This window comes from Hyperolius riggenbachi, chromosome 1 (genome assembly GCF_040937935.1).
Source record: "Hyperolius riggenbachi isolate aHypRig1 chromosome 1, aHypRig1.pri, whole genome shotgun sequence".
In the NCBI taxonomy this organism is placed as follows: Eukaryota; Metazoa; Chordata; class Amphibia; order Anura; family Hyperoliidae; genus Hyperolius; species Hyperolius riggenbachi.
The window spans coordinates 107,248,369-107,272,121 of NC_090646.1; the positions used below are offsets into that span (position 1 = coordinate 107,248,369).

Consider the following 23,753-nt stretch of genomic DNA (forward strand, 5'->3'; position numbering starts at 1 on the left):
CCATGGGCGTCCGCACATATGGCAAAACCGGGCATCTGCCCGAGCCTGGCCGCCCGCTGCCCCCCCCTGGCCGCGTGCCCGTGCAGCCAGCAGGAGGGGAACACGCAGAGAAGAGAGAGAGCGCTATGGGCACAGTGGGGAAGGGCGGACGTCTCCCCCCCCTTCCCTCACCTTAGGGGTCTCTCTCTCCCTCGCTGTCCCCTCCGGAATGAAGTGTGCAGCGGCTGGCAGCGGTGGGCGGAACTTACCTCCTCTCGCTCCTGCGCCGGAAGTTCTGGTGCCGCACTCTGGTCTGGATCAGGCCAGAGTAGCGGCTAATCCATCCGGCGCGTGCGACGAGAGGAGGTAAGTTCCGCCCACCGCTGCCAGCCGCTGCACACTTCATTCCGGACTCCGGAGGGGAGAGCGAGAGAGGGAGGGAGAGCCCCCTAAGGTGAGTGCCCATAGCTCTCCCTCTTCTCTCCGCTGCTCCCCTCCTCCTGCACACATGGGACATGGCCACTTTTTCTGGGGACATATCCCCCTGGCTACATATACCGGGACATATACCCCTGCCTACATATACTGGGACATATACCCCTGCCTACATATACTGGGACATATACCCCTGCCTACATATACTGTCTGGGACATATACCCCTGCCTACATATACTGTCTGGGACATATACCCCTGCCTACATATACTGTCTGGGACATATACCCCTGCCTACATATACTGGGACATATACCCCTGCCTACATATACTGTCTGGGACATATACCCCTGCCTACATATACTGTCTGGGACATATACCCCTGCCTACATATACTGGGACATATACCCCTGCCTACATATACTGTCTGGGACATATACCCCTGCCTACATATACTGTCTGGGACATATACCCCTGCCTACATATACTGTCTGGGACATATACCCCTGCCTACATATACTGTCTGGGACATATACCCCTGCCTACATATACTGTCTGGGACATATACCCCTGCCTACATATACTGGGACATATACCCCTGCCTACATATACTGGGACATATACCCCTGCCTACATATACTGGGACATATACACCTGCCTACATATACTGGGACATATACCCCTTGCCTACATATACTGGGACATATACCCCTGCCTACATATACTGGGACATATACCCCCGCCTACATATACTGGGACATATACCCCTGGCTACATATACTGGGACATATACCCCTGCCTACATATACTGGGACATATCCCCCTGGCTACATATACTGGGACATATACCCCCTGCCTACATATACTGGGACATATACCCTTGCCTACATATACTGGGCACATATACCCCTGGCTACCTGTTCTGGGGACATCTCTACCCCTGGCTACCAGTTCTGGTGACATCTATACCGCTGGCCACCTATTCTGGGGACACCTATAGACCTGGGGCTACCTATTTTTGGGGAACCACTGCTGTCAGATTGAGTGTATTTTGGGGAACTGCTGCCAGGTGAGAGGTGTCTACATATTAAGGGGGCATTCTGCCTATTTATGTGAAAAGCTGTCTATTTATGTGCCTCATGACTGCTGAATTTGTCTTGTTGCGGGCCTCATGGTTACTGACTTTGTCTTGTTGGGGGCCTCATGATTTATTGGGGGCCTCAAGATTGCTGAATTTGTCTTGTTGGGGGCCTCATGATTGCTGAATTTGTCTTGTTGGGGGCCTCATGATTGCTGAATTTGTCTTGTTGGGGGCCTCATGATTGCTGAGTTGGTCATGTTGGGGGCCTTATGATTGCTGAATTTGTCTTGATGGGGGGGGCCTCATGATTGCTGAATTTGTCTTGTTGGGGGTCACATGATTGCTAACTGCGAGACTATGGAAAAAGCTGAATCATCATCATATGAGACAATAGCATTAAACCTACTTTTTCTGCTTTTTAAAACAGAAAATGAAACTGGGAGGTTCTAAAAAAAATGAATAATTTTTTTCAGGAGTACGATGGATGAAATTGTTTATCTTCACAGTTTATTTTCAACTTAATTTTCCATAATGTTCATGTATGAGTTAAAACGTTTGTATTTAGTTTAAATTGCTGTTGGCACTTTGTGATAGTAAAGTGACTTTGCAGTTTGGACACTCGACCTCCAAAAGGTTCGCCACCACTGTCCTAATCTAATGTCCCACCATTGCTTAGTTCATGTAAACTTGTCTCCACCCACGACCACACCCACATTCTGGTTCATGACCACACCCATTTTTCGGCGCGGCGCGCTACGCGCGCCGCATGACGTAGCTCCATTTTTTGGCGCGCTACGCGCGCCACACAACACCAGCCCAAATTTTTAACTCCCCACTTTTTGCCCCCCCCTGGAAAATTTTCTGCGGACGCCCATGGTGTACGCGCGTGTGTGTGTGTGTCTGTGTCTGTGTAAAGAGGATCAGGGCGCTGTGTGTGTGGTGTGTGTGTGTGTGTGTGTGTACGCGTGTGTGTGTGTACGCGCGTGTGTGTGTGTGTCTGTGTGTGTTTGTGTCTGTGTGTGTGTGTCTGTGTGTGTCTGTGTGTGTGTGTGTGTGTGTGTGTGTGTGTGTGTGTACGCGTGTGTGTACGCATGCGCAAAGAGGATCAAGGGGGGCACAAAAATCAGGTTTCACTCAGGGCGCTGTGAAACCTAAGGCCGGCCCTGTTAACACAGCAGCAGTTCCTTAAAGGACAAATGAAGGGAGAGGCTGCCATGTTTGTTTTCTTTTAAGCAATACCAGTTGCCTGTGCAAAAGGTGGATCAGCGCATCACCAGGCCGCCTCCGAATGGCCTCGAATCAGAGGTGCGCTGAGCCCCCCCAAACAAACGCACCTTGAACCCAAACAGAAGCTCTGCATATACACCAAAAGCAAAGCTGTTAAGTGGGAGCAGCTGACCAAAAATGAATTAAATTAGTACATAGCAAGGAAATGAACAGCGCTACTTCAAAACAGACAAGTGTCTACCTGCAAAAGAGTGCAAGCCCCACTTGTGGGATAAAATACACACCTAGCATCACCACGCCTTCATTTCCTTGCCATGTACTAATTTAATTCATTTTTGGTCAGCTGCTCCCACTTAACAGCTTTGCTTTTGGTGTATATGCAGAGCTTCCGTTTGGGTTCAAGGTGCGTTTGCAGTTTCTGGGAGGGCTCAGCGCACCTCTGATTCGAGGCCATTCGGAGGCGGCCTGGTGATGCGCTGATCCACCTTTTGCGCAATTTTCAATTTTACTTGATTAGCCGCACCCAGGCTATGCATATGCATAGGTTAGGATTTAGTTAGTGTTAGGTCCTCTCCCATGGAGGATTGACTTCTTCGCAGTGGGAGGGACGAGTACTTAATAGGTTGCATGCAAGCTGTTATGGAAACCAACATCCTCCTCCAGTGGTAGACAGGTCATGTGTATGCTCGGTGTGTATTTTATCCCACAAGTGGGGCTTGCACTCTTTTGCAGGTAGTCACTTAGTCACTTGTCTGTTTTTAAGTAGCACTGTTCATTTCCTTGCCAAATACCAGTTGCCTGGCTATCGTTCTCTGCCGCTAATACCTTTAGCCATAGACCCTGAACAAGCATTCAGCAGATCAGGTGTTTCTGACATTATTGTCAGATCTGGCAAGATTAGCTGCATGCTTGTTTTTGGTTTGATTCAGGCACTGCTGCAGCCAAATAGATCAGCAGGACAGCCAGGCAACTGGTATTGTTAAAAAAGGAAATAAATATGGCAGCATCCATATCCTTCTCAAGTGAGGTGTCCTTTAAATCTAGAAGGTGTACAGCAACATTTCCAAATGGCAGAACGCACTGAGATCCTGGTGTACCATCTAACGTCCAGAGAAGCTTTATCAAAAGTTGCCTTTAGTAGCAACAAAAATTCATTCTTCCGAGGTGAAAATAAAAAAAGTTATGGATTTTCTGCAATTTTTATTTTTACAACAAATCATTACCTGCAAAAATATTCCTGTGTTAGGAGTATTTAAAGAGACGCTGAAGCGAAAAAAAAATGTATGTCTCTGCTTCAAATGTTCTATTTCTTAGCTGTAATACACATACAAATCATTATATCATAATTTTTTTTTCGCTTCATTGTCTATGTAATACGTGTCCACGACTTGTATGTCACTGCAGTACAGTATTAGTTTTCTGTCTATAACTGCTATGAGTAAAATGATAGTCTTGCACATCACAGTAGTGACCAGAAGATGGTGCCAGAGAGCACTATTTTAATGACAACATCACAATTAATGTTCTGGTTTAGTACAGTCAACAAATGTGGCTGGTTGCACATTATTCACAGCTTGTCAGATTCTTATTTCAGGGGTTAAAAAGAGTCATGATCATTACTAAGCGGATAATTAGAGTTTATTCACACTGCTTAAAGCATAAATCTTTTCTTTATCAGAACGAGGCCCACTTTACAGCGCAAGTTAAGTCAGATGTTATACCGTATTCAGGTACTTCTGCTGGTCTCAGAGGGTGTTGTACAGTGAAGAATATATAGAAATAGGGCTTTAAATGTTGTGAAAACAAAACCCTCCTATCATGTGTTCATTTTTTAAAGTGATGGTACAACACATGAAAAGAAAACCATATAAAAGTATAAATCACTGGAGTAAAAATTCGCATTTAATAAGGAAATACAATACTGTTCTGTTCAGCTCAATACATTGCAAGGATTATCGGCAAACATTATTTTAGCTCCTTTCCTTTTTTTGTGTACAGCCATTCCACAGTGGTCCTACCAGGTGCTAAAATTGTGTAACAACGGTTCGTGCTCTGTGCAGATATTTACTCCTGCAGGAAGATAGGAAGTTTTGGGCAGTCTGTACAGCAAAGGGCACACACATTCTATGTTTGTGAAGAAGAACAATTTGAGTGTAAACTCATTATTTGAAATTCAGTGCTGATTTCAAATTGAATTTTTTCCCTCATAATAAACTTGCAGCAATTTGGTCAGCACGTTGGTGTAGTGGTTAGCACTTTCGCCTTGCAGCAATGAGTCCTCGGGTCGAATCCCAGGCAGGGCACTATCTGTGTATGCTCCCCCCGTGTCTGTGGGTTTCCTCTGGGCACTCTGGTTTCCTCCCACATCCCAAAAACATACAGATAAGTAATTGGTTTCCCCCTAAAATTTGGCCATAGACCATGATACATACACTACACGATACGTACATAGACATGTGACTATGGTAGGGATTAGATTGTGAGCTCCTCTGAAGGACAGTTAGTGACAAGGCAACGGCGCTGTGAAAGTTGTTGGCTCTATATACTGTAAATACTAAATAATAATAATAATAATAATAATAATACAGCAAGACTTGGGCAGCGCTGACCTATACTTATTGCAGGTTTTTCATGAAAGTCAATTGTAACTTTTAATGTATCTAACTTTTTTTTAGGAGCAATATACAGTGTCTCATCAGTGTGAAATGCAACACATTAGTATAGTGAGATTAGGAAAGATCCTAGTAAGGAAAAGCAGGAAAGATCTGCAAACTTAATTTTGCAGGGGGCCTGGCTAACTTTCACACAGTTTTTCTGAATTTGCATTGAAAACTATTTGGTTGATTTTCACGGAAGAATGCAAAGCCCCCATACATGATATTGACAGTGACACCAAATTTGATGTGTACGATATATCAAGGCAGTCTCATGTCAAAAAGTATGTTTCAATTTCACTGCTTCAAATGTCAAATGATTGGGTGCCATGTATGCTGCCAGAGGCTGACCTTGTATGACGCAGCCTGAACCATGTGGTTCCGGTGGTGTCTTGAATCCTGCCGCCCTCTTCCTCTCCGGCCACCACTCGTTCACCTGCTCCAGCAGTCCCTCCCTACACAGAGTACTACAGATCCCCAGTGCCCCCAGTATAGGTTAGATAAGTAGGTGCCCCCAGTATAGGTTAGATAGGTAGGTGCCCCCAGTATAGGTTAGATAGGTAGGTTCCTCCAGTATAGGTTAGATCGGTAGGTTCCCCCAGTATAGGTTAGATAGGTAGGTGCCTCCAGTATAGGTTAGATAGGTAGATGCCTTCAGTATAGGTTAGATAGGTAGGTTCCCCCAGTATAGGTTAGATAGGTAGGTGCCTCCAGTATAGGTTAGATAGGTAGGTTCCCCCAGTATAGGTTAGATAGGTAGGTGCCTCCAGTATAGGTTAGATAGATAGGTGCCTCCAGTATAGGTTAGATAGGTAGGTTCCTCCAGTATAGGTTAGATAGGTAGGTGCCTCCAGTATAGGTTAGATAGGTAGATGCCTCCAGTATAGGTTAGATAGGTAGGTTCCCCCAGTATAGGTTAGATAGGTAAGTGCCTCCAGTATAGGTTATATATGTAGGTGCCCCCAGTATAGTTTAGATAGGTAGGTTCCTCCAGTATAGGTTAGATAGGTAGGTTCCCCCAGTATAGGTTAGATAGGTAGGTGCCTCCAATATAGGTTAGATAGATAGGTGCCTCCAGTATAGGTTAGATAGGTAGGTTTCTCCAGTATAGGTTAGATAGGTAGCTGCCCCCCAGTATAGGTTAGATAGGTAGGTGCCTCCAGAATAGGCTAGATAGGTAGGTGCCTTCAGCATAGGTACAGTGGCGGGAGAGCAGGCATATCTTAGTTACAGCTCACCTTCCTTCTGCGATCCCCTGCAGCCTCTATCTCCTTCCTGTCCCAGGCGTCTGTCGCATTGGTAACAGCACCCCCTGTGAGGACTCATCCCAGGGAGGCACTGTTACCAACGCGACGGGCGCCTGGGAGAGGAAGAGTGGATGTGTGTGTCCAGGGATCATAGAAGGTGAGTTGTAACGACTATGCCCGCTCCCCCCACCGCTGTGCCCCCCCCCCCCCCCCTCCTGCCACTCAATCCAGCGCCCCTGGTGATTGCACTATTTGCACACCTATAGAAATTGGGCTGACTAAGAGCACCACTCCCGTCTCCTCACTGCAGGTCACCTCTTATCTGAGGTCTGAAGTATGTAACGCCGGGCAGTGCATCAAGGGGAATCTGGACTCAAGAGGGGGGACAGGATGGCACCCTATACTGGGGCACCTATACCCGTCTACCTATACTGGGGACACCTATACTTGGCTATATATACTGGGGTCACCTATACTTGGCTACCTATACTGGGGGCACCTATACCTGGCTACATTTACTGGGGGCACCTATACCTGGCTACCTGTACTGGCAGCACGTATACCTGTCTACCTATACTGCTGGCACCTATACCTGGCTACCTATACTGGGGGCACCTATACCTGGCTACCTATACTGGGGGCACCTATACCTGGCTACCTATACTGGGGGCACCTATACCTGGCTACCTGTACTGGCAGCACGTATACCTGTCTACCTATACTGCTGGCACCTATACCTGGCTACCTATACTGGGGGCACCTATACCTGGCTACCTATACTGGGGGCACCTATACCTGGCTACCTATACAGGGGGCACCTATACCTGACTACCTATACTGGGGGCACCTATACTTGTTTACCTACTGTATAGTGGGGGCAGTTTTACCTGGCTACCTATACTGGGGGAACCTATACTTGGCTTCCTATACCTGGCTATCTATACTGGGGGCACCTATACTTAGCTACCTATACTGGGGACACCTATACTTGGCTACCTACTTTATACTGGGGGCACCTATACCTGGCTACCTATACTGGGGGCACCTATACTTGTTTACCTACTGTATACTGGGGGCCCCTATACCTGGCTACCTATACTGGGGGCACCTATACCTGACTACCTATATTGGGGGCACATATACTTGTTTACCTACTGTATAGTGGGGGCAGTTTTACCTGGCTACCTATACTGGGGGAACCTATACTTGGCTTCCTATACCTGGCTACCTATACTGGGGGAACCTATACTTGGCTTCCTATACCTGGCTACCTATACTGGGGGAACCTATACTTGGCTTCCTATACCTGGCTATCTATACTGGGGGCACCTATACTTGGCTACCTATACTAGGGACACCTATGCTTGGCTACCTACTTTATACTGGGGCCACCTATACCTGGCTATCTATAATGGGGGCACCTATACTTGGCTACCTACTGTATACTGGGGGCCCCTATACCTGGCTATCTATACTGGGAACACCTATACTTGGCTACCTACGTTATACTGGGAGCACCTTTACTTGGATACCTATACTGGGAGCACCTATACTTGGCTACCTATATTGGGAGCAGCTATAATAGGCTTCCTCTACCGGGGGCACCTATACCTGGCTACCTATACTGGGGGCACCTATACCGAGGGTGGATTTTTCTGGCCGCCCTGCAGTGGCAGCCCTGACACTAGGCACCATTCTCAGACTGTTCTTATGGTAAGCTGGAATGCTTAGCGCAAGCAACATTTTATGCTGAATATAGTGAATCCTTATTAGGCTTGTTTTATGTATTCCCTACATTCTAGTTAATATAAAACTGAATAATAATAATATTTTCTTTGAAATATTCGTATATGCATTTGATAAGTTTATCAGAGAATGGTGAACAGTAATTTCCTGTGAAGAGAACTGGAGAGCGTGAAGTGTGATATTTACTAAGGATATTTACTAAGAGGGTTGCCAATGTTGTTACGGGTGAACATCTGCTGTGTTGATTATTTACATATCTCTAGTATGGATAACTGCATAGCAGACAGGCTGCCACCTCAGATGTGCTCTGCACTTGGGTACAGCCTGTTCACTTGCTGCTTCTCAGTGACTGCTGGAGGAACGCCGGATGCCAATTAACTGCTGAACTGCCAGAATACACAGAGAACACAACACTTACCTCCCTGCGGGAAGAACTGAGCGTAGATTTCTTTAAAGGTGTCTTCATTAACAATCCCACTGGGACATTCCTGGCAAGACACAGAAGCAAATTCAGCGTATAAAACATCCACTGTAGTTAAAGTGTACCTGCAGTGACAAGTGACATGATAAGATAAACATATACACATATGATACTGGTCTTGCTAAGAAATAATGTGAAGTCTCTTTTTGTTTTCCAGGACAGGAAGAGTTAAAAAACTTGCGTTTTTATATATGCAAAAGAACTTCTCTGAGCTTGTGAACTAAATTACAAATTATTTGACAGCGCTCAACAGTGTTCTTGCATCCACCACGAGACACCCCGTGAGGGAATAGACTCACCCCGTTGATGTGATCACTACTAGACTGGTCATACAGCGCTCAACAAGTGTCCGACACTTTGGGTTGTCAACTCCTCCCTCCTCGCCGTGTAGGTATCATGTGGGTCCAGCAATCATTAAACCTGTATCTCCGGCACCTAGTGCAGTATTCCACATCATCCGTGGTGAGATGGGGGTGTCCACACAGCATTCTACACGGTATCCCTGGGCTCACCAAATCAGGCAGACAGCAGAACGGGATGGAGATAGCTCAGAAACAGAGCAAGACTGGAGCTCAGGCAAAGCAGCTGCCAAGATCCTGGCACCTGCTTTGCCTGAGCTCCAGTTCTGTGTGGACGCCCCCATCTCGTGGCACGGATGATGTGGAATACTGGACAAAGTGCCGAAGATACAGGTTTAATGTTTGCTGGACGACCCACATGATACCTACACGCCGAGGAGGGTGTAGTTGACAACCCAAAGTGTTGGACACTTGTTGAGCGCTGTATGGCCAGTCTAGTAGTGGTCTCATCAACAGGGCGAGTCTATTCCCTCACGGGGTGTCTGGTGGTGGAAACAAGAACACTGTTGAGCGCTGTCTACTAAAAACAAGGATTTGTGAACTAAATTAGTTGAAGTCAGTCCCGTTTTCTTAAGAGCTTAAACATCCAAGAAACCGTGAGAGACAGCTTGAGATCAGGTTTAACTACAGGAAAGTAGGAGGAGCGGAAATCGGCGCTATGCATATGACCATGTCACTCAACGCACTCTGCTGCAGGCATATGTTTGTCACTGTTTGTGTTTCGGTGGCATCGGAGTCCCCACGGCAACGCAAAAAATACATATAAAACCGGCCTCGAAGTTATTAATAATATATGTATTTATGGCAAAATGCACAGGCGTGAAAAGGACACAACTGTACTGATTGCTAATTCTTGCAAATTTACTATTGTGTGCATTTAAGCATCGGTAGGTTGGAGTAGTGATTTAATGGCTTTGCTAATGAAGATAAATAAGCCAAGTGCAAATTCACAATGAAATGGTTTACAGCTTTTGTTCTCAGACCATCATGAGCTGAAGGGATCACACTTGTCTGACATATATCCTGTTTAATGAAGCCCTGCACAGTCAGCATCTAGACAGTCTTCTCTTCAGGCTCAGGTTTCTCTCTGATGACAGGCAGAGGAGTCTTGTGTGGAATCTGATATAATTTTAGGAGATATTAGGTGAGACCTCATGTTCTCTAGTGTAAGCGACAAGTGTAGCTGTCATCAGAATCACAGCGCTGCCTTGTAAAATACGCCGCCGTGCCCTCTGATATAACATGACTGCAGAGACAGCGACCGCACTGACATACTTTCCAAACTTAGCAAGTTCAGGGAAATGCAATATCAGAGCAGTACTACTAAGAGGGTTTATAAAAATCGGCAAAGAAAGTTTGGTACTGCATGTAGCAAATATAATAATCCCTCCAATTCCAGCCTACTACACTTCTTAGGCCTCCACACCTGCCCCCATGTGGTCCTTTCTAGCCTATGTGCATAGGAGCTATGGTTGCCTAGCTACACTCTGCAACCATTATGCCCCCAGGGATGCTCCTGGTTAATGTAAATGACAATTGCCTTTATATATACTTTGCTAGCCCATTCTCCAGTAACCCCAGACCCGGGCCGTGCAGAGGATCCTTAAGGATGGGGGGGGGGGGGTGTTCTTTGAAAAAGGGGCCATAATCAATCAATTAATCATTCAATCAATCAATCAATCGTGCTAAATTGTGTATGCAATACCCTCTATCCAGAAAGCAGTATTAGGCAGCCTGGGACCCATTAGTGGGACATCTGTCCCTCTTAATGCAAAAGTCCAGTTTGTGCTAGCTTGCAGTGGATGTTGAGGTGCCAAAGTACGATCTGTGTCACTGGGGTCACTTTGAGTGTTGGGAAAGTAGTGGTCAGTGTGGGTGCTGGGGGAGGGAGAAGTCACTGTGGATGCTGGGTGTTGGGAGAGGTCACTATAGGTGCTGTTTTGGGATGGGAGGCCCCTGTGGGTGCCGCTGGGGAAGAGAAAGGTCACTGTGGGTGCTGAGGGAGGAATAGGTGAGTGTGGGTGCTGAGTAGGTCACTGTGTCTGCTGGGGGAGAGAGAGGTTAGTGTGGGTGCTGGGGTAGACAGGTCCACTGCAAGTGCTGGGGAAGGAGAGGTCACGATGGATGCTGGGGGACGGAGAAGTCACAGTGGGTGCAGCTAGGGAGACACCTTCTTACTTGCTCCCACACAGCTAACAGAATGGCCACACTGGGATTCTTGTCTGGAGCCTATTCCCTCCAAAGTGTCCTAGGTGGAGCTTCCCGTGGGTGGGCGAAGCTTATCCCGGTCAGGTGGGGAGCTTCATTTGTGCGACTAAAGGGGCCTTTTTATTGAACTTTTTAAAAAGGGGAGTGCATGGGGAACCAAAGCCCCCCCCCCCCCTCCCCACACACACGCACGTGCCTGCCCCTGACGACGGTGGAATGTCGAAACCGGTCGGGAACTGGAGATTGTACAATTGATCGACTGCTACCTACTGTTTTATAGTGTACTCTGGTACATGATACGCTTGTCATACTCTTAGGGTTCCTGTTGTAAGGGCCCGCAATACGTATATCTGTTTACGCTTTTACTATTTTGCGGTTTGAAATAAAAAGCTGTGAGCCTTTTTGGAACATCTGACCACTGGTTTCTTTTTGCCTTTGGTGATGGTCACCTTTAAATGTGGAGCACTTGTTTGTGACTGCAGCCAACAGCTGTGTTCAAGTGCTGACTGAGGATCTGTGGTTTAAACAAATAATAAAAAAGTATTATTAGTTTCCATTTCTATCACATTAAAATAATGTAATTTCTATCACATAAAATTAAAGACTTTTTTTGTTATAATTGTAATTTTCTAGCGTTCCTTTTCTGCCAAAAGCAGCAGCCCTTGGCTTGTAGGTATTGTGATTTGAGGTTCTGCATCAGTGACTGGAGGGCACTAACAAGGCGTACATGAATAAGGGACACGAATACATTTGGGCGCCCAATATGGGCTAGTAGAATATCGTTTTCTGTAATTTGCCTTCTTAAAACAGAAGGAAACTTGCAATAATTCAGCTATAAGTGAACATTAGTGGTTTACCCACAATGCACCACTACTGAATATGCAAATTATCTCTTTTCGCCCCTGTATCGTTATAATTTACCAATATTTTATGGATGCACTATGGAAGCAAACAGACCAGCATAACAACCAGACACTTCAGATTTTTTTCCTTTGTCAAAGGAAGTTAAAATAGAAACTTCAATATCCATTTTATTATAGGTATCCTTTGAGTCTATGCAGACAGTCATCAAGAAACAGCATCTGTAATGATCTTAGCCAGACTGAGTGTCCTCTGCTTATTACACACTCCACAGCATTATTTGTTCTCAAGTAATAGACGCCATCATGTGAAAAGTGGAAAGAAGAGACTGGTGGCATTTGTAGTGACGGTTTTGTTACCGATGAAGCATTATCTCAGCGCTGGTTACAAGTGGAGAATCGGGTTGAATAGCACTGCGTCACCATAGGACTGTCATGTCAGATTGATGTCCTTTGCTGGACCAGAACATATAATACCCCACTGCGTGACATATGTGCTTAACTGCAGGTCACACACCCATTGGAACGGACAATCCTTCTGCTGGATGTGACAGTTGCTCTATGTAATTTAATAGAATGTTCCAGAGTTATGAGTACGTCATTTGGTCTTCCACTGACCTAATAGACTGACATGGCATTGCACATTAGCTCCGTTCCAATCTATGATGTCAGATTTAGTTACAGGGACAGCATATAGCATGTCTCTTTTGGGGATTCTGTCCATCACTATTGGAGAGCTCATTAAACAGAAGTCTAATTGTTAAAATGACTTTCCAGGAATAGAATATCTGTGCACTGGGTGCACTGATAGGGATAAGGAAGTGTAGTTCTTCCCCCACCTCTTTTAGAGCAAAATGTTTACAATAAAACTACTGTAATTTCAGTGGTAATAAATTCAGTGGTTAAAATACAATAATTTTTAAATACAGTAGAGATGGCCCGAACGGGTCGCCAGTGGACAGTTCTCGGCGAATTTCCGCTGTTCTCCGCGAACTGCAAACATATGGTATGTTCGACCCGCCCCCTATACATCATCATGGAGCCAAACTTTGACCCCTTACCTCACAGTCAGCAGACACATGGCAGTCAATCAGCTAACACCCCCTACTGGATCCCACCCCCTATCAAAAAGCAGTTATGGTGGCCATATTGGATTAATTCTCTGCTGGCTGCTGACTGTTAGTGAGAGCAGGGTCAGAGGGGTGGATCGGGACTCCCAAGGACGTCGAGGACGTCGGTGACATCATCCCGCCCGTCGCCATGCCAACGGGATTTCCTGATCGGAGATCGCCGGAGGCGATTGAAGTGGGTGGGGGGATGCCGCTGCACAGCGGCTATCATGTAGAAAAAAACAAAAAACTGCTGCGCTGCCCCCTGGCGGTTTTTAATAGACCGCCAGGTGGGTTAAAGTGGAATGCAGCTAAATGTAATTTTACAGCGTTTAAAGGATACCAGAGCTGAAGGACTTTGTTGACCTAAGCAATTGTTATGTGTGGGGTGTTATTAGTGCTCTAGGCAGCAAAGTCTAGTGCACCAATAACCTGCTCAAGTCCGACAGAGGCGATTATACTAACAAGTAGTGATAACCCTCTAGCAGTAGTCTGTGTGAACATCAGAACTTTGCAGTTTGAAAAAAGTAAAGTTGTGCTCAAGTGACCAGTGGAGGTGCGGTTTGTGTGGTTACTTGTGGTATCTGACTCTGCCTACTGTTACCAATGCTGATGTAGGCAGTGCCTATCTATCACCATGGCAGGAACAAATGAGATGCTGTTAATGATGGGCAGGGCAGATAGGCACCTGCTCCAACAGTCACATGACCACCTGCTCCAGCAGTCACATGACCACCTGCTCCAACAGTCACATGACCACCTGCTCCAGCAGTCACATGACCACAGCCTTACAGACCTTCCTGGATTAAGCAGATGCATACGTTTAGGATGCACCAGATCAGATAAAAGTGAATTCAGCTTTTTATTTGTTCAATATTTAGTTGACTTTGTTGTTTATTGCTTTCATGTTCATGGTTTAAAACATTTCTTCTTTCTCTCTGCTATTCGGATTTCTGAAGCAGATTATGGGTGACATGTCAGTAGAGGAAATGTACTGAAACGAAAAATGTTCACAGGAGATTTATGTAGGAATGGATTTCAATATTTCAAGCTTAATCATGCTTGGTGTTTTATAAATATTTCCGTCAGAAGCCTATTATGTATGAGGCACATGCCTGGAATGTTAACCACTACAAATCACTGCAGTGTTATTACAGACCTACAAATAGGTGGTGATATTCTCCCACTGGCCAAAACGCAGCTTTATCAGCTAAATAGGACTTTATACTGACATTACTGTATACAGCAAAACTTTCAGTCAAGTCAACCAAGTGTGTGTTCTTCGTACAAAATCTCATAAGTCTATATCACTGCAGAATCCCATTTTAGATCCCATTGTAGATATGTTGACATACGTAGAGGGACACAATAGAAAGTAAAGTGAAATATCTGCAGCATGGGCATAGACGTCAAACAGATTAACTTTTTTGAAACTCTCCACTGTAAAGGGTAAATGCATTCAATGTGGATATCTCAGCACTAGAGATGGCCCGAACCTCCGATTTTAGGTTCGCGAACCTCCGCAAACGTTCGCGAACTTGAAAACTTTTGCGAACCGCAATAGATTTCAATGGGGAGGCTAACTTTGAAAACCAGAAACATTTATGCTTGGCACAAAAGTGATGGAAAAGATGTTTCAAGGGGTCTAACACCTGGAGGGGGGCATGGATGAGTGGGATAGATGCCAAAAGTTCAAGGGAAAAATCTGGATTTGACGCAAAGCAGCGTTTTAAGGGCTGAAATCACATTGCATGCTAAATTGGAGGCCTAAAGTGCTTTAAAACATCTTGCATGTGTATACATCAATCAGGGAGTGTAATTAGAGTACTGCTTCACACTGACACACCAAACTCATTGTGTAATGCACCGCAAACAGCTGTTTGCGTAGTGACACTGTGCTGGACTAGTGCGCACCATGACGAGAGTGCAGGGCAGTTTTCAAGCCCATATGGTCGCCGGGCTGTGGTAGCTCAATGATAGAACAGAAGTGACTGTCCAGATGATCGAATTTGGTCTGTCCAGAATGAAGCAACGACCTTATTATCTTTGGTGTGCTACCCCCCTGAGACACTCATATAGCCGGCGATCATTGCTTCATTGTGATACGCAAGCCCCTTCACCGCGGCACGGTAATGATCACGAAGGGGAATTGGCACATGTACATGCCTTTTGTATTGTTGTTGCAGCTGCAGTGCAGCCAGAAAAATTAGGCAGGCATGTAAACGCACCAGAAAATTCTTTATAGCGTTCGCTGCTAGCAGCGGCCTTAAAAATTCAGGAATCCGCCTGGAGTCCTAGACCCTGTTGGTGGTGGCGGAGAAGGCAGTCAAGCGGCCTGCAGGCAGAGATGCTGCGTGGGGAGCGACTTAGTCTTGGGGCAGGCAGTCACACGGCGTGCAGGCAGAGATGCTGTGTGTGGGGACTGACTTAGTCTTCGGGTGGGCAGTAGCCCTCCGGGATCCATGCCTCATTCATTTTGATAAAGGTGAGGTACTGAACACTTTTGTGACTTAGGCGACTTGTCTTCTCAGTGACAATGACTCCAGCTGCGCTGAAGGTCCTTTCTAACAGGACGCTTGAGGCAGGGCAAGACAGAAGTTGGATGGCAAATTGTGACAGCTCTGGCCACAGGTCAGGCCACAGGTCAAGCCTGCGCACCCAGTATTCCATCGCTGCTCATACTGTCGGTGGTTCTTTCTCTACCATTGTTAAAGAAAGCGTACGGCCTGGGAGTCAGGGTTCCATTCCGGTCCAGATTTGGAGCCTGAGAAATGGCTACCACCACACATCCAAGGAAGGCAGCAGGCATGACATGCAAGTCCCGAGGTAGTGACAAAAAATAACAATACAAGAGGACTTTCGAGGCTCTGCCGTATATGACACGAATCAATTTTAAATCCTTTAACGAGAATCTGTTATGGAGGGCAAGTCTGCATCCAGTCAAGTGAAAGGTATGCACTGACTGCCAGGTATAATACAATGTGCAGTCACAGATGCAGTGAAAGGTATGCAGTGACTGGTATTACAATACAATGTGCAGCTCTCACACAGGTGCAGTTAACAGGTATGCTCGGAGTGGTATATTAAACAGCGTGCGGTCACACAGGTACTGTGAACAATTATGCAATGACTGTTATTACAAATGTGCACCTGTCACACACACACAGGTACCGGACAGGCACAGTGACACTGCGTGCGCTCACGTAGGTAGGTGGGTGCACTGTGAACAACAGGTAGGTATATGCAGTGATGGGTATTATAATGTGCCCCTGTCACACACAGACAGGCACAGTGACACTGCGTGCGCTCACGTAGGTAGGTGGGTGCACTGTGAACAACAGGTAGTTATATGCAGTGATGGGTATTACAAATCTGCACCTGGCACAGTAGTAATTACCACCAAGGGGCCAAACGCCAGCTGCGACTGACTGACAGGGCTGTATATATTGCAAGTGGGCTACACACACAAAAAAAAATAGATCACAGGAACAAGATTAGCTCTCAAAGAGCTGTTGAGGGGTGCTTTTTTTTAGCAATAAGAATAAGCAAGGAGCAAGCTAACAAGCCTACAAGAGCCTAACTAAGCTTTCCCTATGAGAGTCTGCAGCAGGTCTCCCTTCTCTAATTACTGCAGGGCAGGCACATGAGTGAGTCCAATGCCTGACGCTGCCTGCCTTTTATAAGGGGGGGGGGGGGGGGGCTCCAGGAGGGAGTGTAGCCTGATTGGCTACAATGTGCCTGCTGACTGTGATGTAGAGGGTCAAAGTTGACCTTAATGATGCACTGTGGGGGGCAAATTGAACTTCCGGAAAAGTTTGCGGTTTGCTGCGAACGCGAACCACGGAAGTTTGCCGGGAACCGTTCGGGCCATCTCTACTCAGCACTGGGAGGAAACTTTGGATTCCATCACCTGATAGCTCCATATGACTCTTTGGAAACTACCTACCAAGTGCCCCCCAGAAGGTCCTCTCTCAAAAAATAGGGATTTTATACTAATATTGGTTGTGTTTTATTTTTATTACCATTAGCAATACATCAGCAAAATGTACATGTACAGTATACAGTATATGGCCAATATAACTGTATTGCCAAGACCTGCAAAAGACATTTCCTGAGTTCCCACTAGCACACTTTAGAGTTGTCCTCTGGAACTGCTGGCTTTGGTTCCAAGTCTTGCCATGTACATTCATTCTGTAAAGGTCATAAAGCTTGAAAAGAAAGCACAACTGCTGGAAACAAGTATTTTAGTTTTCAATAATGCAAGGGATGGAATGCTGCATGCATGTTATTTGTCTGTCTGTTGCGTGTTGTCCAGTATTGGCCATGGAGAGAATCTGAAGAGATAACAACAAAAGTTTTTTAGGTGATACCACAGTACTTGAACTCTACGCCCTGTTTGTGGCTGCTTATTCCTGCTAGGGCATAGATTTCAATTACCGCCTCTCTAACCTATCTCTCCATTGCCACAGGCCCCTCCCCCTGTGAGCCAATCAGGAGCAGATTTCATTGGCTCCTTACCCCGTGATCACTGTGAGCCAGTCCCATTGGCTCACATTGATGACAGGGTCAGGAGCCAATGAAATCAGCTCCTTAGTGGCTCAAAGAGCTCTGCCATCATGGCGACAGCAGAGCGAGTTGGTGGCATGTGACATTGGCTGAGCAGCGGGAATGGCGAGAACGGCAGGTCTATGCGTAGATTCGTCAGTAACAGGTCTCTGGTCCTTAAGCGGTGCAAGTGGTTAATGACTAACTGTACAAGTTTCTTCTTCAGGCTTGATACAGAACTGGATCAGAACATGATACAGAAAAGATTCTGATACAAAAGATAAAAAAGTACTTTTTACGATATGCTAGGGATTATTCTGGGAGAGGACTTCTAAGACATGGAGGAAGTGAAGTTTTTTTATGTTGGGGATGCTTATGGGTAAAAGGTCAAAGCTTATTGCTGACTCCTGTCAACATTACAATGCACTGCACTGTGCTCATGGGTCTGGCATCAAAACCGGAGCTGTCAAAGCCTAATGGTGCCCATACATGATACAATTTTTGTTCATCCAATCTTACCATTTCTATGTAGTATAAGGGTAAATTAAGTGAATATACTGAAAGGATAATTTAGGCGTACACAATTATTAAGGTACAGAGGTGACCCAAGCAAGTCAATCTTCTTGGTAACGCAACAAGGAACAGCAAACCCCCATAAGGTATACCATCAAACTTTTAACACTAATGTAGATCCTTCCTAGGTAATTGAACTATTCTCCAGAAACCACCCATAGCATAATATCTGCTCTTGTCTACTTTAGCCTCCTCCTCTGACACCTGCATTCAGGACTTCTCACAAGCTTCTTCTCTTCTGTGGAATCCTCTTCCACAATCCATAAAGTACCCCCATCCCTCAAGAATGTATAAATGAATCTCAAAACTCACCTCTTCAGGCAAACATAAAATCTGACCTAGGACATGCTTCCTACCTGCTATTTCAGCCCAATCCCATTCTCTCCTACCTAGTGAGAAAACTAAGGTAGAGTATGGCCTTTTTTTCACCTTCTGTTGACTCACCCTATTCCCTTAGCCTGTAAGCTCATTTGTGCAGGGCCACAGCGTAGAATGTGTCAGTGTATTGCTGTAAATTGTTTTGCAATCTCTGCTATACCTCCTACCATGCGTACACTATATGCCTGTACATTATGTGTATTATACTTCATTATATCATGTCACTGAATGTATAATGTGTCTGTTTTACTGCAGGTGTAAAGCACCACAGAGTCAGTTCATACTATATAAAGCAATAATAATGTTTGCGGGATCATATTACTGAATTATATAATAACAGTCAGTGGGGGTGATTATACTGAGAGGTACATCAGTCTCCTCACTGGCACTGAGGTAGGTCACAGTAGCCGTGGTGTCTGCTATTCTTTCAGCTGTGTGGAATCGCTTTCACTTATCATTCAGTTCTGCATGAAGATGTTATGGTGTCTGCTGTCTACGGTCTGTCAGTATCTCACTCCTCTGCATGTTCTCATCTACCTTGTCTGAAGAAATTCCTGTCACAGCAGCGCTCTGCCACAGGGAAAGCTGCTTCTTGTATTAGTAATTGATACAGCGCCAGCATATTCAGTGGCGCTGTATAAAGTAAGAAACAAACATGGGGTACAATGTGATACAGACACTGATATTCTGTGTTTTGCATCACTTCTTTATTTTGTATATTGGTGTATATATACAAAATAAAGAAGTGATACAAAACACAGAATTGGCAGTTACACTGACAAAAGTACCATCATCATCCTATATAATAATACCTAAGTGTCTCTGCATCCTCTCCCTGTGTGTGTGTCTAGGCTTCCAGACCTGACAGTTTGCTGTCTGTGAGCCTCATTGCATTGTGGGAAATAACAGCTTTTTCCAACTGCCAAGCAAGCAACATCTCCATGTGTGCATAGACTTCGGACAGTGGTGGGAGACGGGTGAGCAGGACGCATCGGGGTTTAGCGGCCGTGGACTAGCACATGATTTTTTAACGAGCGGGCCTTTTTACTAGTGATGAATAAAATGCATAACAAATTTAAAAACACAAAAGGGTGAGAGAGGCCTGCCCTTGCGAGCTTACAATCTAATGGAATAGGGGGGGGGGGGGGGGGCAAGAAGTGGGGTAGTATGCAATAATCATACCTAGAGGGAGTGTGTTTTAACCCTCCTGGTGGTCTATTAGAAACCGCCAGGGGGCTGTGCAGCAGTGTTTTAAAAAAAAAAATTGTTAAATCATGTAGCGAGCCTAGGGCTTGTTACATGATAGCCGCTGTGCAGCGGCATCCCCCCACCCGCTTCGATCGCCTCCGGCGATCTTTGATCAGGAAATCCCGTTCAAAGAATGAGATTTCCTGGAGGGCTTCCCCCTGACGTCAAAGGGAGTCCAGATCCACCCCTCAGCCCTGCCTGGCACTGATTGGCCAGGCAGCACACGGGGTCTGGGGGGGGGGGCAGCGTGGCGATTGGCGGCTAATTGGCGGGTAGCGGCGGCGATCGGAATGCACATGCAGCTAAGTGCTAGCTGCGTGTTGCAAAAAAAAAAATTATGCAATTTACCGCCAGGAGGGTTAAGGATATCTAGTAGGAGAGAAACTTGTCCTTAGGTCAAAAGGGGAATGGCCTAAAGAAGCGCTTGCCGGAAAAATTTGTTTTGAGGGAGCGTTAAAAGATATCAAAGGTTGGAGAGTGGTGGGTGTGTTGTGGAAGGGCATTCCAGAGGAGGCGTGAAGCACTTGCAAAATCTTGTATACCTGAAAGCGAGGAGGTAATTCTAGATGCAACATCCAGCTGCTCGTGAGCAGCACCTCTCACTATTGCACTCTTAAATACAAACACTGCTGTGCAACTTTCTGTCTGGCCCATATGCAAAAGTGAGCTTAGACATATGCTCTGTAGATTCACAATAGGTTGGTTAGTCACAAATGGTGACTATCAAAAGAGAAGCTATGCACCGATCTCTCTCATAGACTGGATCAGCAGTCAGTAACGGAGTGTCCAGAAGAATAATCACAGCTATTTAACTCTGTGCCCTTTCCATGGTCTTTTCCAATATTTTATGTTTAAAAAGATAGAATTAATGCTTTATGGACTCTGCTCAATGCCGCAGTCTTTTAAGTGTCCCAGAGCTAAAATATATGAACTATTGACTTTTTTTTTAACAACAAAAGACTGCTGAGGATGTAAGCAAGTCCCATAAGGATGAATTCTGCCTCAAAATTCTGATTCAGATTTTTACAGTAATCTCTAACACAGGGTCAACTAGCACAGAAACTACTTGAGGTTAAAAGTTTAATGCTTAACTTGAGAAAATAGCAAAAGTAATTATATCCTGTGGGAAAAAGTGTTTGTGTCTGAGTTTCTCCATTATGGACAAAGAGAGCAACATAAGGAATATTTTGTAGGGTGGAGAAGTGAGAGAACCCCTTTGTCATAAGACGGCGGCCTGACCGCATTCAGCAAGCGGAACGCGGAGGTTTGTCCGCGTCCGCATCAGCGGCACCATCCACCACATGGTCGCATGCGGAACGCGGAGAAACATCCGCATCGGCGTTGCGATCCACCGTTCGGTCACAGGCCTCTCGGCGTACTTTACGTCGAGGCTGTGGTCCGGTTCTTCCCTCACAGGCCTCAGGGCCTGCCACACACCAACGCTATCCTCAATCCAGTCTGGACCCCGTAGGGGCTGCGCGCGTGTGCAATAAAGCCTTTTATACTCTTAGAAGGAGAGTCAGCTGACCAGCTGGTCAGCTGACCTCAGTAAGGTCCTTGAGCTGTGCTGCAAGGTCCTTGAACTGTGTTGTGATTGGCTGATTGGCTGGGCGGGCTGGTTGAGCCCAGCACAGTATAAAAGCAGGCATTCTGTCAGTTGCAAGTTGTCTGCAGTAAGCGTTACTTTGTGATAGCCCTCAGACCTTAGCTAGATCCGAGAGAGACAGTCCTAGCTGGAGCAAGGCTCCTGTCTCTCATCAGTCAGTCTTTGTTGTTTTCCTGATTATTGTATATTTGTATGTAACCTGATCTCTGTTATAGTCAGCCAGTCAGTTGATCTAATAGTCAGCCAGATAGTGATCTGACAGTCAGTACCATCGTGGGCCAAGTGCGGCTTGCCGTAACTAGCCCACAATAGTCAGATTTGTTATTTTCCTGATCTGCGACATATATTGGTTTTGCCAATATATTCGCAAGCACTATTGTTATCTGTGCCATTTTCTGATCTCCCGTTGCCGAACCTCTGCTTGTCTATTTCATTACGAGTTCGGCTTTCTGACTTTGTACCTCCGCCTATCTGATTCCCGTTACTGACCTTGGCTAGATTTCTGACTCTGCTCTCTGTTTCACGATTCGGTACCTCGCAGCCAGTTTGTTACCGAATCGTTTCCGTCTGACTTTGCCCCCTTTAGTGGTTCTCCCACTAAAGGGTTTATTCTGCTGAATCCCTCCTTGCGGAGGTCTCAGTGGTTCCCCAGTATATCATTGCTGCTGGGGAACGCGATTCTAGCGTTACGTCATTTAGTCGCAGAATCGCACACACTGCGTTTCTCTTTTAGAGGTAGCCAGTCCTCTTAAAGATATCAGTGTGGTGGGTTTTCCACTGTCGTTATAACCGGTATCCAGAGTTATAAATAAATATCCGCATTACTGGCGATTCCGCAGATCGTCACATAATCGGATATATCAGCATTATTGGTGATACTGCGGATCACCAACAATCTGAATACTCTGAGTGTGCACCAAACACCACACATTGTTACAGTACTGCAGACCACATTTATGAATATGGAAGGTCTGGTGGAACGATTGAATATGCTGTCAGCCACTGTCCAAAACTGTGACCTTACAGCAAGCTCAGATCTCCCAGCTTACAGAGAGAATTAATGCCCTGTCTCCACCAGTGGTTCAACCTTCCCCTCACACAGTTGAGCCCAAGATGCCCCTTCCGGAAAAATTTTCTGGCTCACGGGCCGACTTTAGTAACTTTAGAAATCGCTGTTTAGCATATTTCCAGATGAAACCTGTGTCGTCCGGTTCAGAGGCACAGAGGGTTACTCTGATTAGGACCCTCTTGCAGGGAGATTCCCAGACCTGGGCATTTAGCCTTCCCGAAGGTCATACTGCCTTGTCATCGGTGTCTGAATTCTTTAAAGCGATGGCCATTATCTACGATGATCCCGACATCGCCGGCACAGCCGAGCGCAAGCTCAGGGAACTTAAACAAGGTAGTCGCATGGTTGAGGAGTATGTGGCAGAGTTCAGGAAATGGGCAGTCTCAGTGAGGTGGGATCAATTCACACTATTAGACACGTATATGAATGGGTTATCTGATTCCATCTCTGATGTCATCATAAGCCACCCTGAACCGAAAAGTTTAGATGAGGCCATAACACTGTCCATTAAAATTGATAGACGTATTCGTTATCATAAGAAGGGCAGATCTTTAGCACTCGCCAGGGTTAGTCCTCCTGAGGTCTCGGAGGAGGAACCGATGCAATTGGGGCATGGCCATCTGACAGGGTCTGAGAGAGCTAGGAGAATGAAGGAGGGACTATGCCTATACTGTGGGGAGAAGGGTCACCGAGTGCAGAAGTGCAGCAAGAGGGCGGGAAACTTGTCCGCTTAGGGCTGGTTGGAGGTACCGCCCTAAGCGAGCAAACCCTACCTCCATATCACAGTAAGATCTTGCTGCCTTGTTCCCTTCAATGGGAGAATCAAGTTTGTCACACGTCTGCATTCATCGACTCGGGCTCCGCCGCCAATTTCATAGATCGTGATCTAGCTTTGAGGTTCAATATCCCCATTCTCCCCATTCAGAAGCATATCTATGTCACCGCAATC

General features: G+C 45.9%; 1 protein-coding gene across 5 annotated transcripts in view; it reads right to left on the reverse strand.

Moving 5' to 3' along the window:
* The window catches only part of KCNIP4 (potassium voltage-gated channel interacting protein 4), an 895,743-nt gene that overhangs the window by 57,766 nt on the left and 814,224 nt on the right, over positions 1-23,753 (reverse strand). For all 5 annotated transcript variants that reach the window (XM_068267783.1, XM_068267773.1, XM_068267791.1 and 2 more), the window contains exon 3: positions 8,787-8,856. In XM_068267783.1, coding sequence (XP_068123884.1) covers positions 8,787-8,856 — 70 coding nt within the window. The remainder of the gene's footprint in view (positions 1-8,786; positions 8,857-23,753) is intronic.